This window comes from Meles meles, chromosome 12 (assembly GCF_922984935.1).
Source record: "Meles meles chromosome 12, mMelMel3.1 paternal haplotype, whole genome shotgun sequence".
Lineage (NCBI taxonomy): Eukaryota > Metazoa > Chordata > Mammalia > Carnivora > Mustelidae > Meles > Meles meles.
The window spans coordinates 49,594,060-49,609,757 of record NC_060077.1 but is presented as its reverse complement, the minus strand read 5'-3'; the positions used below and the strand labels follow the sequence as shown (position 1 = coordinate 49,609,757).

At 39.8% G+C, this 15,698-nt stretch overlaps 1 protein-coding gene across 3 annotated transcripts in view; it reads left to right on the top strand.

Moving 5' to 3' along the window:
- ZNF521 (zinc finger protein 521) overlaps positions 1-15,698 on the top strand; it is a 277,587-nt gene that overhangs the window by 234,399 nt on the left and 27,490 nt on the right. For all 3 annotated transcript variants that reach the window (XM_046025988.1, XM_046025986.1, XM_046025987.1), the window contains one exon: positions 13,073-13,204. In XM_046025988.1, coding sequence (XP_045881944.1) covers positions 13,073-13,204 — 132 coding nt within the window. The remainder of the gene's footprint in view (positions 1-13,072; positions 13,205-15,698) is intronic.

The window sequence follows — 15,698 nt, the reverse complement described above, 5'->3', positions numbered from 1 at the left end:
GGGTGCCAACAGGTAGAATAAGGAGGCTCAGAATGAACTAGTCAGGTCAAGATGCCTACTGATCATGTGTTTGCACGGAAGAGTATTGTGACAGTCTTAGGTATGTCTAATTCTCTGAAGTTTTATTTTATTTTTATTTCTTTGATGTAGCTGGACCAGCATTTAATTAAGGAAACTTCTCTTCCCATTCCAAGAAATACAATGTATTTTTTTACTGGGCATTCTTCTCACCTAAGTATCTTTGCATGGTCAGTTATTGTGATTGGCTGAAAATATGCTAAAAATCTTTACTGCCCTTTGTTCCATTTTGCACATTCATACAATGCTAATCTGTATTTTCCTACTCTCGTTTTAATATCTGAACTGTCTTTCCTCCAGCGTTCAGAAAAGAAGTTTTGCTGCTGGTTCATGTCGGACTGTTCGCCTCCTATCTCATCCAACAGTTACTATCCTACAGTATTATACGAAGTATTTACTTTTCTTGAGATTGTGAGATATAAAAACTCTCATGCTAATCACTGTCTTTAAGAAACCAAACACTGCTTCTGCTTTTTCAAAGCAAAGGAAGAGTAGAAGGCCAAGCCATCACCGTAGGTTACCTTTTATCCTAAACTTCTTTATTTTTCTTCACTGAGAATGAAACTTGATAAGTGAGCTAAATATGATTTATTTTCAGAAAGGACATAAATGTTATAATCGAGTATCAGATTTCTACTTAAATTGCTCAAGACAGCATTGGAATTCTATGCTGATTGCATCACATCACACAAGGGCTAAGCAGACCTTTTAAATATATAAAATGTTTAAAGCCATTGATAGATATTTTAGTGATTTTTTTCAATAGATTTCCTTTTGGGTCAAAAAATTATCAGGCTTTTTTTTTTAATATTGACACAGTATACAATATTTAAATTTTTAGAACAGATCTGGAATGAGCTGGTTCAGGTTTTAGAAAAATTGTCATAAAGATAGGGGATTAAAAATTTATTGTGCCCAAAGCATCTTTATAATTTGGCATTATAGACTTAGAAATATTTAACAGCTTTGCAGAAGGTAATGGAAGGAATTGCTATCTAAGAAAGAGCAATCCTTAATTATTATGTCTCATTCTTCATTTAACAGAGACACATTAACTAATGCGTGGTTTTTGTTAGGCCCATATCATAGTCTTTAGCTTTGGTTTTCTACCTAACAAAACACCTAGGAATCTGAACTTCACTATACTTCCTAGCTAAGTAGAAATCAGAAAGAAATCTTTGTTATAACATAAATCTTTTGACATACCTCCTTTCCCTCCTTCCCTCCCTCCCTCCCTCTCTCTCTGCTTCTCCTTCTCTTCCTTCTCTTTTCCCATCTCAATAGATGATAATCTCTCACTTGCTCTTGACTGACAGGGAACAGACAGAAGGAAATAGAAATGGGCATGATTCATTGGTATGCCAGTGGCATCTCGGCTTCAGCATATAGTGCCTAAATATGTTGGTGTATCCAGAATGATGCCCAAGAGAAGAAAGTAGGTTAGGAACATATTGAGCTAACCTATTTTCCATACATAACTATGGCATTACCTTTTTAGTAAGCCACACACTTAGGAATATGCGTGCAGTTCCAGTTTCTTCTCAGATACTCAATTTAGTACCATATCAGGGAATGAGTCAGGAACTTAAAGAAGTATAATTAACTGTAGGCAGAATAGAATTAAGAAGTCAGTCTTTGTTTCTGAATAATTATAATTCCATAAAGGAAAGCTCCAGGCCAGTCTCTATAGGGTTTCAGGTGACGGTTTAACCAAATCAGTAGGTTATTGGCCATTGAGAGAAAACATCAACATTCCACCATGGATGCCTTCTCCGTCACGGGTTGAATCACAAGTGTTTCTTTCACACTGACAGCTCAGACCAAAGCGCTTTACCAAGAATGGTGTTCCTCACTCTTCTGCAGAATCTGGAGAAAAGGGGAGTTTAACTTTCTATAACCGACAGGAGCTGCGTATTAGTCAAGGCTTCACTTCGCTTCTGAAGGGATAGGAGCACTCCCAACAAGGGCAAGAGAGACTCTAACAGTGGTCGGGCAGAGTGGGGGAGTAAGTGATAAAGATAAAATGGCCTGGGATAAGTTCATCCTTTGTCTTGTCCAGGAGCAAAGGGGTGTCTAGGAGGCATGGAAATAGAAAGAACTCCTCACACATTACTAAGAGATCTAGAAAGACAGTAACCTACTAGCTTAACTAAAAACTTAAATCACTATACTTAAGAAGGAGGAAGCTTTTTTTAAGTGAGGGTTTGGTGGGACGGTGGGGTGTTGGCTTCGAGCACACTGAATTCTGCACTGACCTTGACCAAATGCTTTGCCATCAAGAGTATGTCAGTTACTCTAGTCTCAGTTTTCTCATCTTTTAAACAAGTCCGTAGTTAATTAGATCATCTCCATGGCCACTTCTAACCTTTAGCTAACATCCCAGCATTTAGCCAATTACATAACATTTACACTTTCATTTTTTCCCCTACGCATTCCTAGTTTATTGCTTCTTCATTTTACACTAAAAAAGCACAATGTTCTGGGATCGTTGAAAATACTTGGGCCAACAAATACAGTTTAGGGAGGTATCTATTAGAATATTTCTTAGTAAAGGGATAACACCAAATCATGGTCAGCCAACTCTCCCGGGCCCTCACAATCATGTTTCCCATATCATTTTTCAGATTTCTCTGAGCCCTGGGAGCGTTATTTGCTTTTGGAGGGACGTTAATCACCTTATAGTAGTTTTATGCCATCCTCTATTTTTCTTTAAGCATAAAAGCTTTACCTACAATAGAGCGCGGAAGAAGCCAGTGTCTAGGTTCACACACTCTACGTTTATTTTTCTTTTAAGTGTGTTGTTGCAACTTTCTCCTTTGCTAATATATTTTGACACCTTATAGTTGTAACCTGCTGTTCTCTTTTAATAGCTTATTGTTATTAATTATATAGTGGTAACATAGTTGGCGGCTTGAGCCGCTTGGCTGTACAGAAGTTCATTTATCATTATTGCCATTGGAGCTACAGAAAAGTGCCAGCCTTCTATCCAGAGATGAATGTTTTTGAGCTCACATCCAGTAAAATTTTGAACACGGGTCAAATCCTTAAGTGTTTTCTTTCTGCTGCTACTCTTTGCTTCTGCTAGTCTGTGCATCGAGTATCTTCATTTTCTCTTATCTTTTGTTTTCAGTCCTTGATTTGCTGCCCTTTTGGTGAAGTTTATGTGTTATGCTCATTGCTCCATTTCATGGCCCTGTCCAAACAGTCCCCTTCCTTTCCTCCTCCTCTAGCTAACTGTAAATTTTCCTGCCTAGGATTTCTTTTATAGTGCGAGCCACGTTCCCACTTTTACAACTTTGTTTCAAGCACATTTTATTTTAAATCATTAGTGCTGATTGGACATTGTCTTAAGCCCCACCTTTCAATGAAAACGGTCATTATGCCTTTAAGAGTAACTATAAACCCCCTTGACTCATGCGATAAATAATCAAACGTATTTAGATTCCCAGATGGGGAAACTGCCGGTGCGGTGAATGAATGAATGGATGGATGAATGAACAAGTGATGCACACATGCTACCACGGGGATGCGTACTTGCACACCCCCAGCTACGTCCTGATAGCTGTAGTTTCTTTAAATCTGGGCTTAATTTAGAATTCATGACCCCACAGCTGCCTGTGCCACGGAACAGCCAGGCCGGAGAGCTTCTCTGCCTTCTGGCAGCATGACATTAAATTCACACTAGTTAAGCCAACTTAAATGGAGCCTCCTTGAACCTTCCTAAATAAAACTAGTGGCCTTAATTACAATCAGGCAATTTAAAGGTTATGGAGCTCTAACTAGTACTGCAGTATATCACTTTAATAATGCCCAGGAAAATTTCTCTAAGGGGTGGCATCGTTTGATTAGAAGAATTCAAGTTTCACAGCACATTTCCAATAAACTGTTTTTAGAAATCTTACTGCACTTACTGCGCCATTACCTTTTTTTATTCTTCAAGGCCGAGTTTCTAAGGTCACACCAATAGAACAATAAAAATGTGAGTCATTTGCAAATAATGTGCAGTATTCTGATTTTTGCACTGCTGCTTAGGATTTTCTGCATACTGTCTGCCACCAAGTAGAAGGAGCAGGATAAGTTCCCCTGGAGATCTGAGATCCTTGCCCCTTTCCTACCTTCGCACACCACCCATCGCCCCTTCAACTTGTGCTTCAGTGGTGAACCCTGATTCTAAACGCCGCAGCTTAGATGACTTGGCAAAAAGTTGTCCATAACAGAAGTTTCCTAGAAAGATAATTAGCTTTGGAAATGCCTGACTAGTTTCTTGTCTTGAACCTGTGGGTGCTAACAAAAAAAAAAAAAACAGGATTGTTGAGATCCATATTTGCAGAAGTTGCTGAGCCTTGTTCCATTTCTTTGTTTGTTTAGTTTGGTTTTTATTTTTGTTTTAAAATCATCTGCAATTGCAAGGCATGCTTTCTAGCAAAGATGAATAGCTTTTCAGCGTTTGGAGACTTTCTCCTTCAGATAACGAGTGGCTTTATGCCAAAAGGAAGAAGGTAAACAAAAGAAAAGGCTCTGACCCTTTACCATAAAGCCAGCAACAGTAACACGAGCACATACCTGATGAGAACTGTGTCCAGCGTGTGGCTCCCGCGGCTGGCCCACCGCTGTGCAGAATTAATATTGACTGTTGCACTGTCTCAGTCCTCCAAGATGTTTTCCTGATAGATTTAACTTTAAAGCAGGTTCTACTTAGCTTATGTTGCATGAACTGTCCTCTTTCGATTTTACCAATTTGCGGTTTTCTTCTGTACAGTGCTCGGAGGTGAATACACCTTTGCTAAACCAGTGCCAGAGGTCTCAGATGTGAGGGCATTAATAGCAGACATTTAATATTCAACAAGAGAAATTTTAGGTAAAGAGTGTAATCAATGCATACATCTGATTGAACCAATTAGTTAAAAGAAGGGAGCTTTATAGGAGAAGAATACAGAACTATTAATAAAAATCGTTTAAAAACATAACTATGGGCTCATGGATGTGTGATGCTGAGCCTTCTCTGTTGACCTGGGGAAAATAAAAGGTAATTATCCCTTCTTACACAAGGTTCCGGGTATTTCAGATATAAAATGAGTGATAACGCTTTTCCTCTTGAAGGGCTAAGATTTGGGCTCATCAGTTTCTTGCCAGAGATCAACTGTCAGATAAGACAGTTTATACTTTGCTAATGTTTTAGTCATCAGAGGATTTTTATCGTATTTCAGGAAATAATGAAGGCAAGCAGTATAGAGTGAATTTGGTTAGTCCAAATGTGTCATCACATGGGGTTTAATGTACAAGGGAATGGAACAAACGTTTAAAACAATTGCTAGGAGCGCCTAGTGGCCCAGTCAGTTAAGAATCTGCCTTCAGCTCAGCTCATGATCCCAGAGTCCTGGGATCGAGTCCTGCATCGGGCTCCTTGCTTGGTGGGGAGTTTGCTGCTTTTCCCTCTGCCTACTCTACATGCCACTCCCCCTGCTTGTGTGCTTTCTCTCTTTGTCAAAAATGAATAAATAAATAAATAAATAAATAAAATCCTAAAAAAAAAAAAGAAAGAACAAAACAAAACAATTGATAAATAATAAATATTGCTTTGGTGTTTTTGTTCTGATTGAAATTAGATGTCGGACCGGCTAAGTGTGTATTTCCCCATAAATTCAATATTTATTGCATCCCAGCCATGAGCCCTGTCCTGTTTTAGATACTTGGCATACATCAGTGCACCAAACAGACAAAAGCCCTTGACCTCCTAAAACTTACCTTGTGGCACAAATTGATGAACAACCCCAAACTCCATGTTCGGGACTCCCTTGTAGTGAGATGTTCTGGGCTGCCATCCCCCACTCTTTAGCAGGCAAGGCAAGAGATGAAATGCATTACTGAATTAGAAACATGCTATTTCCCATCATCTTGTACGTCTAATTATTATATAAAGGGAAGTAAGTTTTTATACTGTCTCATGTGGTCAGAAACTTGCTGTCAAGGCAGAGAACGTTGCACCACTGTAGATTAGGTGGTGAAAACTTTGTAAAAGAGTTACTTTCATGTATTCAAGTGAGCAGAAAAAGGGGGAAAATTGACTTCAAGTAACCAGATCCCTTTCTGTGCAATGCAGCCGCATATACTGAAGTTAAAGCTTTATACTACAAGCTAATTTTTTTAAAGCCACTCTCTTTTCTGCAGACAGAAATTGAAGGCATGTATTTCAGATGTAAGTTAGTCGTAGTCCTCGCTCTCAACCCTCTCCCCACCCTTGCCTTTTTCAGGGCTGATAGTATTTTTATTGAAAAACATATGCTTCTTTCTTCTTAGTTAAGAATGCTTTTTCTTATGGAGAGGGGTGGGAGGAGCTCAAAGTGATTTTATCAGTGCATTACCAAAAACTGATTTTTTTTTTCTTAAATGAAAACACTTGAAGCCCAGACTTTTAACTTTAAAGCTATTTGCTGGCACTGTATGTTTTCTCTGAGGCTTCCACTGTGGGCTCATGTTTCGATCGGGAAAAGTAGAGAGGAAAAGGCTGACGACCTGAAGGGGCCAACACACTGGTCAGGTTTGAAAGATATCTTCCGTCTACATGCTCATCCTTAATTTGAGCCGTGTGCCAAAATATTGCTGCTGAGTCCCCACAGGTGGAAGGAAGCCACTTTTTAGTGGGTTGTTTTATTATGTATTGTTTGAACAGTGTTCCCGTGTTTTCTCCTGCACGAGCGTGTTCAAATAACTAATACCCACGACCGATAATAATAGCCAAGGAATTGGACAATACTGCATCTCAGAGCATCTAAAATCCCACTGCCTGCCTCTCCCATCCCGGCCCACCTGGACCTCCTGCTAGTTTCCAAGCTGCTGATGTTTATGGGGCCCCAGGCAGCCCCTGGGCTCTTTAAAATCTGCTGGGTACAATGCAGCCTACCCCAGCTGAATCATTTCCTGCTCCAGCCCTGCTGATAATGAGAAGTTCAAGACAGGAAATAACAGTGTCAGGATCAGTGGCTTTGCTTCTAAAGTCCAAAAGCATTGTAGCCTTTAAGACCGTGGGCCAAAACCAGGGAGTAACTGAGTTAAATGCAGCCTTGCACCTTGTAGGGCTCCTTGAAATAAAATTCTGGCTGAGACAACACGGGATGCATATCATTTGGCTTTTCTCAGGACACCTGAGGGTGACACGTGTGGCTAGTCAGTGTTGAGGCACCTGCTGCTCATTTACTCCTAGGATCCCCAGTGCCCTTTCTCTCTTCCGGTGTGTCTTACGCTTGGATCTCATATTCCTCTCTTGTGTGGCATAGAAATCCTGACGGTGGCCCACGCTCCCGTACTGCCAGTGAGAAAATCCAGGAAGGAGCTGGTGTCAGTCTTCATTTTCACATTGCACTGTGCAACGGAACAGGCAGAGCTCTTTAGCTAGGGTGGGAAAGGGCTCACGTAATATTCAGGGCTCTCAAATTCGGCCTGACTTTGGGGGCTTGATGACTGATCTATTGGCAGACCTTGAGTCCTAAGTAATAGTCTCCATCGCCAAATTAACACCCCTGCGTGTTTGTGTTGCGGGCGTGAAGTATGCGCCGTGTAGAACACAACAAATCATAGTGGCCTGAGCGCTGTGGACCTAGAGAGCCGCGATGGCTGTGTGCATGGCAAATTACAGTACAGCCTGCCTATTTTTCTCCTCCTGGTTTCTAGGGTGAGCCAACGTAGCCGAGGGGTGAGTTTTGTCATGTGTGGCTTTTCTTTGTTACTCCTCAGACCCCTAGCTTATAAATGTGTGCTTGGAAATTAACTCAGGGAAGAGAAGCCGAGTAAAGGGTTGGGGGGTTGGGAATTGGTTTAGGGCATAGTTTTCTTGGATTTAAAAATATATATAAGGATATAGTGGTATATGCGTTCGAGCTGGAAAAATTACACCTGCAGGGCTTTTGATTCCTCTGCTTGGTTTCCAAGGGCAGGGTATACTCGCAGTCAGATCCGAGCTTTTAAGTATGGCCCCTGCCCTAGGATGATGCACTGAGAGGGGTTTGTATCTTTGGACTTTAGCCTATAGATTTATGCAGTGGAAGAGGCTGGAGGACCCTTCCGGCCAGTCTCGAGGGTAAATAAGAGAAGGAGTTTTACTTAGAAACCGTTACAAATTGGTCCTCCGTAATGGCTGCAGTGTTGATCAGACGGTAGAACGGGGCCCCCAGTGACTCCCGGGATAACAGCTGCATGTAAGTCAACCACCGAACATTTGCTTGTAGCTGCTCTAGATTTTTGTTTTTATTGAAGGAAAAGGAGTATAAACATGGGACACACAGTCTGGAGGCTGCTTAAAGTGTTTCTCTTGTTTAAAGCTTATATTGAAATGTCAGTGTCTTCTGTTAAGCTAGCAATTGCCATGTTGGAGCTTATAACTTGAGTTGTGCTTGAGCATCCAAATGGCAACTCTCATTTTTTTTCTGTTACGAAGCTGACTGATTAATAGCTGTGTTGGTCCACGTTTTATAAATTGGTGGGATAGAAATGATCATTTCCCTTTGAACTGGCCTCTGACAAACAGATTTTGTTCTTATAGCACAAAGTTTTGTAAAGGATCATCACATTCCCTACCAAAGCATTGAGGTTGTAACTTGCAATTATGTATTCAGACTCTTTTCCTTTGAAACATTTAATAGTGGAGTAAATATTTACATTAGCATCAGTGTCTTCTATGTAGACTCGATTCCTGTTTACATTTATGTTCACACTTAAATGCAGATTAACAAATGGAAGTAATTATTTGAGCTGAAATTTCTATACAGGGGAAATTATTTCTCGATGATAGCAATGCCATACTTTCAAGTGGTTCACCAGGACAGAAAGTTGCTGGCCTCCAACATGTTCTCAGTGGTGACAGCTTCACTCTTGCCCTTCCTGACCTTGGACCAACAGTACTGGCCACAGGCGTCCTCCCCTCCATCAGCATACAATAAAGGGGGGTTTTCTCTTTGTTCTGGAAGGAGACAGGTTTATAATGAAAGCTCCATATTCTTCTCATTCAGTTGTCTAATCTACACTCTGATGGTTCTTCCTCCCTTTCCATGCTCTCATGTGACCTTGACTAGAATAGTCTTCAGCCTAGTGCTCAGAACTAGAATTTTTCTGTCCTCCATACTATTGCCCATTTCCCTTTTTTTTCTTCTTAAGATTTTGATTTATTTATTTGACACACACAGAGAGAGTTCACAAGTAAGCAGAGCAGCAGGCAGAGAGAGCGGGGGAAGCAGGCTTCCTACTGGGCAGAGAGCTAGATGCGGGGCTTGATCCCAGGACCCTGAGATCATGACCTGAGCCGAAGGCAGAGGCTTAACCCACTGAGTCCCCTATTGCCCATTTCCTTTGTAACCTTTTGGCCATCAGAATTTCAGTGTTGTAATTGGGTTTAGAGGGGGTAGTGCTTTTTAGTCTCTAACTTTCAAAATCACCTACAAAGGCAAATTATACTCATTGTAGAAAATCTGGAGACTATAGATAAGCAAAAAGGGAAGAAAAATCTAGAAATTTCACCCATAGATCTCATCTATAACTCAATAAAAAAAAATAGGGCTGCACTAGCCTATTATATCCTTAATGGAATATTGTAATGGTTATTAAATCAATTGACTCAGAATCTCTTTTTAATAAATGACTCAGACTGTATTATCCAATTACTGTCAGCTGCTACCTTTCCGGAGAGCAGAAATGGTTACTCTGATTGAATTTTTAGGCTTTTGGCACCTTTAGGAAGAAGGGAGATAAAAAGACAAGGTGCAAGTTGTAGCTCTGTCGGCAAAATCCTGAGCCCGAGGCTCAAGTTTGCCCGAAATCAGAGGTGTTGATAGTGACACTTCATGAACGTCAACTTTAAATTAAAACCACAACGCAACTTTCCAGTTCCTTACCCCCTCCTACCAGATAGCAAGAGGAGAGAAGCTCCATTTTGAAAGGAAGCAGGGCTTACCTAAGGTAGATTCCCCCCAGTACCAAGGATTTTTTGGAACTTCTTTGAAAATTAAGACCCTGCTCTTCGCCACACGATGTTAACAGAGAATGTTTGGGAGCGGACATAAACAGAGACTCTAAGTAAGGTTAAACCTTTGAAATTCTTATTATAAATACTTTTTCTTAGTTTGCCATTACTATCTCTGCCCCCTTCTTTAGTTAAAAAATTACAAAATGAGTTCTGTTATTCAGTGGTAAAATGGTTTGGGTCCTCCTGTCTCTCTCATTCATTATCCATTCGACCCTGTGGAAATGAGCAAGTGTGAGCACAGGGAAAATGAGTAGGGAGGTTAATAAAGTGGGAGAAATGTGTAGATAATGTGCCCTGTCTAGCTTGGAGCACACTGGCTTTTGCTTATCTACCATTTGCTGTGTAGTAATTCAGATGCATTTTCCATCCTGCTCAAGTAGCTAGGAAAAGTTACTTGTTGGAAAAGACCTCTATGTAACTTAAAAATGAAAGGCAGGTAGAACACTCAACATGTTTTGTTTTGTTTTGTTTCAATATTAAAGTATGCTGTTTACTATAAAGAGTTCTGAAAATGCTGGAAGCTATTGTTATGATCATTGCCATCTTTTAGTGTCTTCACGGAGTTCAGGATTCCTGAAAACTAAGTCTGCCCTAATAATAATAATAATAATAATAATAATGTGTAAATGCTTTATGACCATGTGTCACCTTCTTGTGAATTCACTTGACTAAGTTTGGATCATGTAATGTTTTGGGATAGCACTTCTCTGTTTTCAGGATAAGAAATAAATAAAAATTGATAAGGATGTTTTCTTTGTAGTTGTACACATGTGTCTTTATCCTATTAGTTTTCCAAATAAAATATTCATAGTCAAGAAATATAGATCTAACTTGCATAATTCACTTTGTGTTTGCGGAACAGTCAGTTATCGCCTAGAAAGCCAACCAGGCTTATATATGTTTCTTCGCAAATATTGTAAGGTTAAGAATTCTGGAACAAGTGTGTGTACCTGCTCACACCCACAGACCACATTCTTGGTTCTTGTGCCAAACACATGAGTTAAAGATGAAAGTTGAACTCTTGGTTACGTTCTTATCACCCAAGTAAGGTATGCAGAGTTGAGGAAATAGAAAACATTTAAATTTGGCAACCATTTCTGTTAATCAACTTACAGACCCAGTCCCCTACAATAAATTGTGTTCCTGATATTTCTTAATGTCTAAAATTTGGGGAAATGTTGGTGACTTTAGGATTAGAAAAAGAGAGGGAGAGAGAGAAACGAACAGATGAAAACCCCTTGATCTTATATAATCCCTAAAGCTTTTTGTATAACCCCTTGTCATGTCAGTATGCACAGTTAAACTCCTTCTTACATAATTATAATCAAGGAATTTACTGTGCCACCCAAATACAGAGTAGGTTTTTATCTCTTGTGAAATGTAGACAGTACTGGGTGGCTTAATTAGTGCTTTGCTTCTCTTTTTACAAATTCCAATCCTCTGCTTCTAAAGACTCATACTTGTGTGAGAAGAAAGATTAGGAATACAAATGGAGTGATTTTACTCCTAGCTAGCTAATAATAATTCACTTTGTAATTGACCCTTTGTGTTGCCAGTAATAGCAGCTGGTGAAGGACTTCCACGTGCACTTGGGTTCCACGGGAAGAGATATGTTTGGAGGATAGACTTGTTACCCCCACGGTGTGAATACGCCTTTCATTTCCTAGCCCGAGAATATCTGACACTTATGTTCCTTAATCACATGTTTAATCACTGCAAATAGGAGAAGATAAAAGTGTAACGTGTAGCAGGCTGGGTTAAATCACAGCCTCTCAGCCCTTCCTCTCTCTGAGAAGTCGTCTGGGAGTCATTGGTTTATGGCAGTCTATTTGCTAAGGTCCTGGACCTTGAGGCCAGGATGCCTGGAGCTCAGTTCTGGCTCCACCAAATATTGCCCCTGTGACTCAGGAAAAAAAAAAAAAAAATCACTTAAACTCTCTGGGCCTCATTTTTCCCATCCATGAAATGGGACTAATCATAGTTGTTAAATGAATGTCTATCTGTGGGCATGTAGAACAACAGTATCTGCAACACAGAAAACACTAAAGAAATGTGAGTTGTTCGTGCTAGCGTTACTGGTTTTCATTTATCATTGCAATTGGAAATAAGTTGGAATAATTCTTAAATGTTAATTAAAGAATTAAATGAATTCTTTAATTACTTAAATATTTCAGAAACATTTTAATGAGGCAAAAGCAACATAAAGATAATGGTGTCGATCAACAACAGAAGCTGCACATTTTGTAGCAATTATTATTATGTCAGAATATTTTTCTGCCATCTTGTCCCTAAGATAGCAAAGAAAAATCTAGGACTAGTCAAAAGTGAGCTTGGAGCTCATAGATGTTCCTTTGGAGAAAGGCAGTCTAGATCACAGGGTAAAATTAAAACTGTCTACAAAGTAGAGAGAGCACTGAACCGAGAAGATATGGGGAACCAAGAGTCCCATGCAGAAAAAATAAAGCACTTACAGGATATGCTATAAACATTGATAATATTTCAAAATTGCCTGAACGTCTTGGGAATAGAAAAAGTTTGTGGGAATACGCTAAAAACCTTATAGTTAGAAATAGAAACTTGTAGAACCTTGTAAGTGAACCAGAGGAGAGGCCTGAGGAAGAAGGGCTCCATTTTTCTCCGGGTCCATTATTTTAGGACTTCCTAAATGCACAGCCATAAAAACATGATCGTGAAAAGCCGATGCCTTATCGGTGATGTCTAATTACGCTTTAAAAGCTGAACAAAATGTATTCCCCTAAATCAAACCCTGCCTTCTGATCATCTTTGGAGGTTCAATTCCAGAAATGTCTTACGTTGCTATAAATGCAGAGGTAAGGTGAACGAATAACCCACAACCTTATACGCTACTATGTATTTCTATTCAGTGACGGAAATAGTTCACGGTGTGCCGTTATAGTGAATTCACGTCTGTTAAAGAGGCGGTGAGCTTCAACTTTTCCGCTCATGTATTCCCCTTAACAGATGAAGGACTGAACCACGAGTGCAAACTCTGCAGCCAGACCTTCGACTCCCCTGCCAAACTCCAGTGCCATCTGATAGAGCATAGCTTCGAAGGAATGGGAGGTACCTTCAAGTGCCCTGTCTGCTTCACAGGTAGGAAACTCTAGAGAGCTCCATGGCCGGGTCCTGTCTTTCCTACCAAAGCGCATCCCCACTGCTACGGTCTTTTGCGGACAGGACTTGAGTTCAGTTTGGGGAGAAGAGGTTTGATTTCTGCTGATTAGCATTATTGATGGCCGCCTACTTAACGGCTCAAATGGGCAGGGAGGTTAACTGTCAGAACGAACGAAGGGCATTTCGAGCTCCCGCAGAACTTTGCACTTTTCCATTTGGAAAACGACATCCATGTTCTGTTCACTTTTCTCCTCTTGGTGTTAAAAGGTCACCCAGACAGAGAATGCCTGCTCAGAGCGGTTTCTGAATTGCAAGGCGTCTGACTAGAACGGCAGCCATGCTGCCCAGCCCACGTCTGTTTTTTAAACGTGGAGAATTTTGTAACAGTCCCCATAGGAAATACAAAAGATATTACGAAAACCCTCCCAAATTCTTGAAACTAGAAAACAGATTAGAGGAGGCGTTTATTTCCTACCAAATTGGATTTTTAAAGTAGAAGTTGATACAAATTTACGCTTTTGAGAAGAAACTTTTATTGGATGCTATAGCACTAGCATTTCCAACAGTAGCGGCAAAAAAAAAAAAATGTAAATCAGAAACTATAATTTGAACCCCACAGGGATTGAAATATGATCACACACATTTCTGGTACTCCCTCCAACAGTGACAAAGTTATTTTGGAAAATCCTCTGTGATCATTTTGCATGTGTCTTGAACTTGATGGTCAAGCCCCTCAAGGATATGTCTCCTCCTTATTTGTCAAAAAAAAAAAAAAAGAGCAAAACAAAACAAAAATATATCCTTCTCTCAAAACCGGCTTCTTTGTCTGCAGCTTTCAGGCATTGATTCTTAACGTGCATTCAGCCTATAGATTTCGATCCTGTAACAAAATAAGAGAGGGGCCACGCTCATTGCCCAGTTACCACAAGTAGTACTTGAGTGTGGTGATGGCTCTGGCTTCAACATTTGCCTGTGAGGCTCTTTCTTTTTCAGTCATTTCATCAGCCACTCCTCAAGGAACTGGTTATTTTAATTCTTTCAACTTGTATTTTTTTTTTTTTTTAGATTTTTTTATTTATCTATTTGACAGAGACAGACACAGGGAGAGAGGGAACACAGGCAGGGGGAGAGAGAGAAGCAGGTTTCCCGCCAATCAGGGAGCCTGATGTGGGGCTTGATCCCAGGACTCTGGGGTCATGACCTGAGCCAAAGGCAGACGCTTAATGACTGAGCCACCTAGGTGCCCCACAACTTGTATTTTAAAATACATATTGCAATTATGGGGGAGGGGAGGCTTGCTTTTTTTTTAATTCTTTTGTTTGCAATTTGAAATTTTTAATTTCATTCCAGGTAGCTAATATGCAGTGTTTTATTAGTTTCAGGTGTACAATATAGTGATTCAGCACTTTCATGCATCACCCAGTGCTCCTTAATCCCCCTCCCCTCCCCCACCTCCCCTCTGGTAACCAGCAGTTTGTTCTCCGTAGTTAAGAAAAACATATATATTGTTATATTTTTACCATAACATAGTATTTATCTCAAGATACCATGAGTCAGGAGTCTGAGTTCTGTATAAAAGCTCAGAATAAGTCTTCATCAGGAAGACTGGGTCATAGATCTCCTTATGATTAAGACCCCCAATAAAATAGTTATTTGATGTTGTAGCCAGAAGCCTCATAAAATGTGCTAAGTTATATGGAGAGCCGTTGCAAATCTGTATAAAAACCCCTTTCTTTTTGTTGATGTAGGTAAGAGACAAAAATGCATTAAACATGAGCAGTCTGCATTTTCTGTGCTGACAGACCTGAATTGTTTTAGTGTATCTTGAAGTAATTTTAGAAATAACAATTAAAAAAAAAAAAAAAGCTTCCACTATAAAGCATGTTAGGTGGGAGAGAAGAAATCTGAGTCGTTTTTTAAGGTAATGAGAAATGTGATTAAAATGTATGACTCACAAGAACAATATTCTAATATTTTAGGTTGGCTGGCAATTAGAATAATTTTAATGATTAGAGTGGAGTCAAAGTCAAATGCCAACATCTTTAATAAATCCTTTCCCTGCCTATACAGATTAATATTGTAGACGCAAACTTTTTTAGGTCAGGGTGCACCAGGCATCCATCAGAAGTCAGTTCTGCCAACCCAAACACTGCCTCTGGCATATACAATTTAATTATTAATAGTATGTCTCCTAGGTAAACTGTTACACAGTCTTAGGGCCTTGTTTTGTAGTCATTAAAATTGAACATGTTTATATTATTGAAACCCTTGCATTCAGTGTGTAGGCTGAGTTGATCTTAAAGTATCCAAAGAGAATTTACCTGCCGTTCTGTTTCACATTTATAGACAGTGCCCCAGAGTAGCTGTGGGATATAATTTTTAGCATTAACACATTTAAATAGAGAGCTGTTCACTAGCTGTAACTTTAGGCAAATACAATAAACAGGGTTTTGGCATCTATGATTTCTTAACC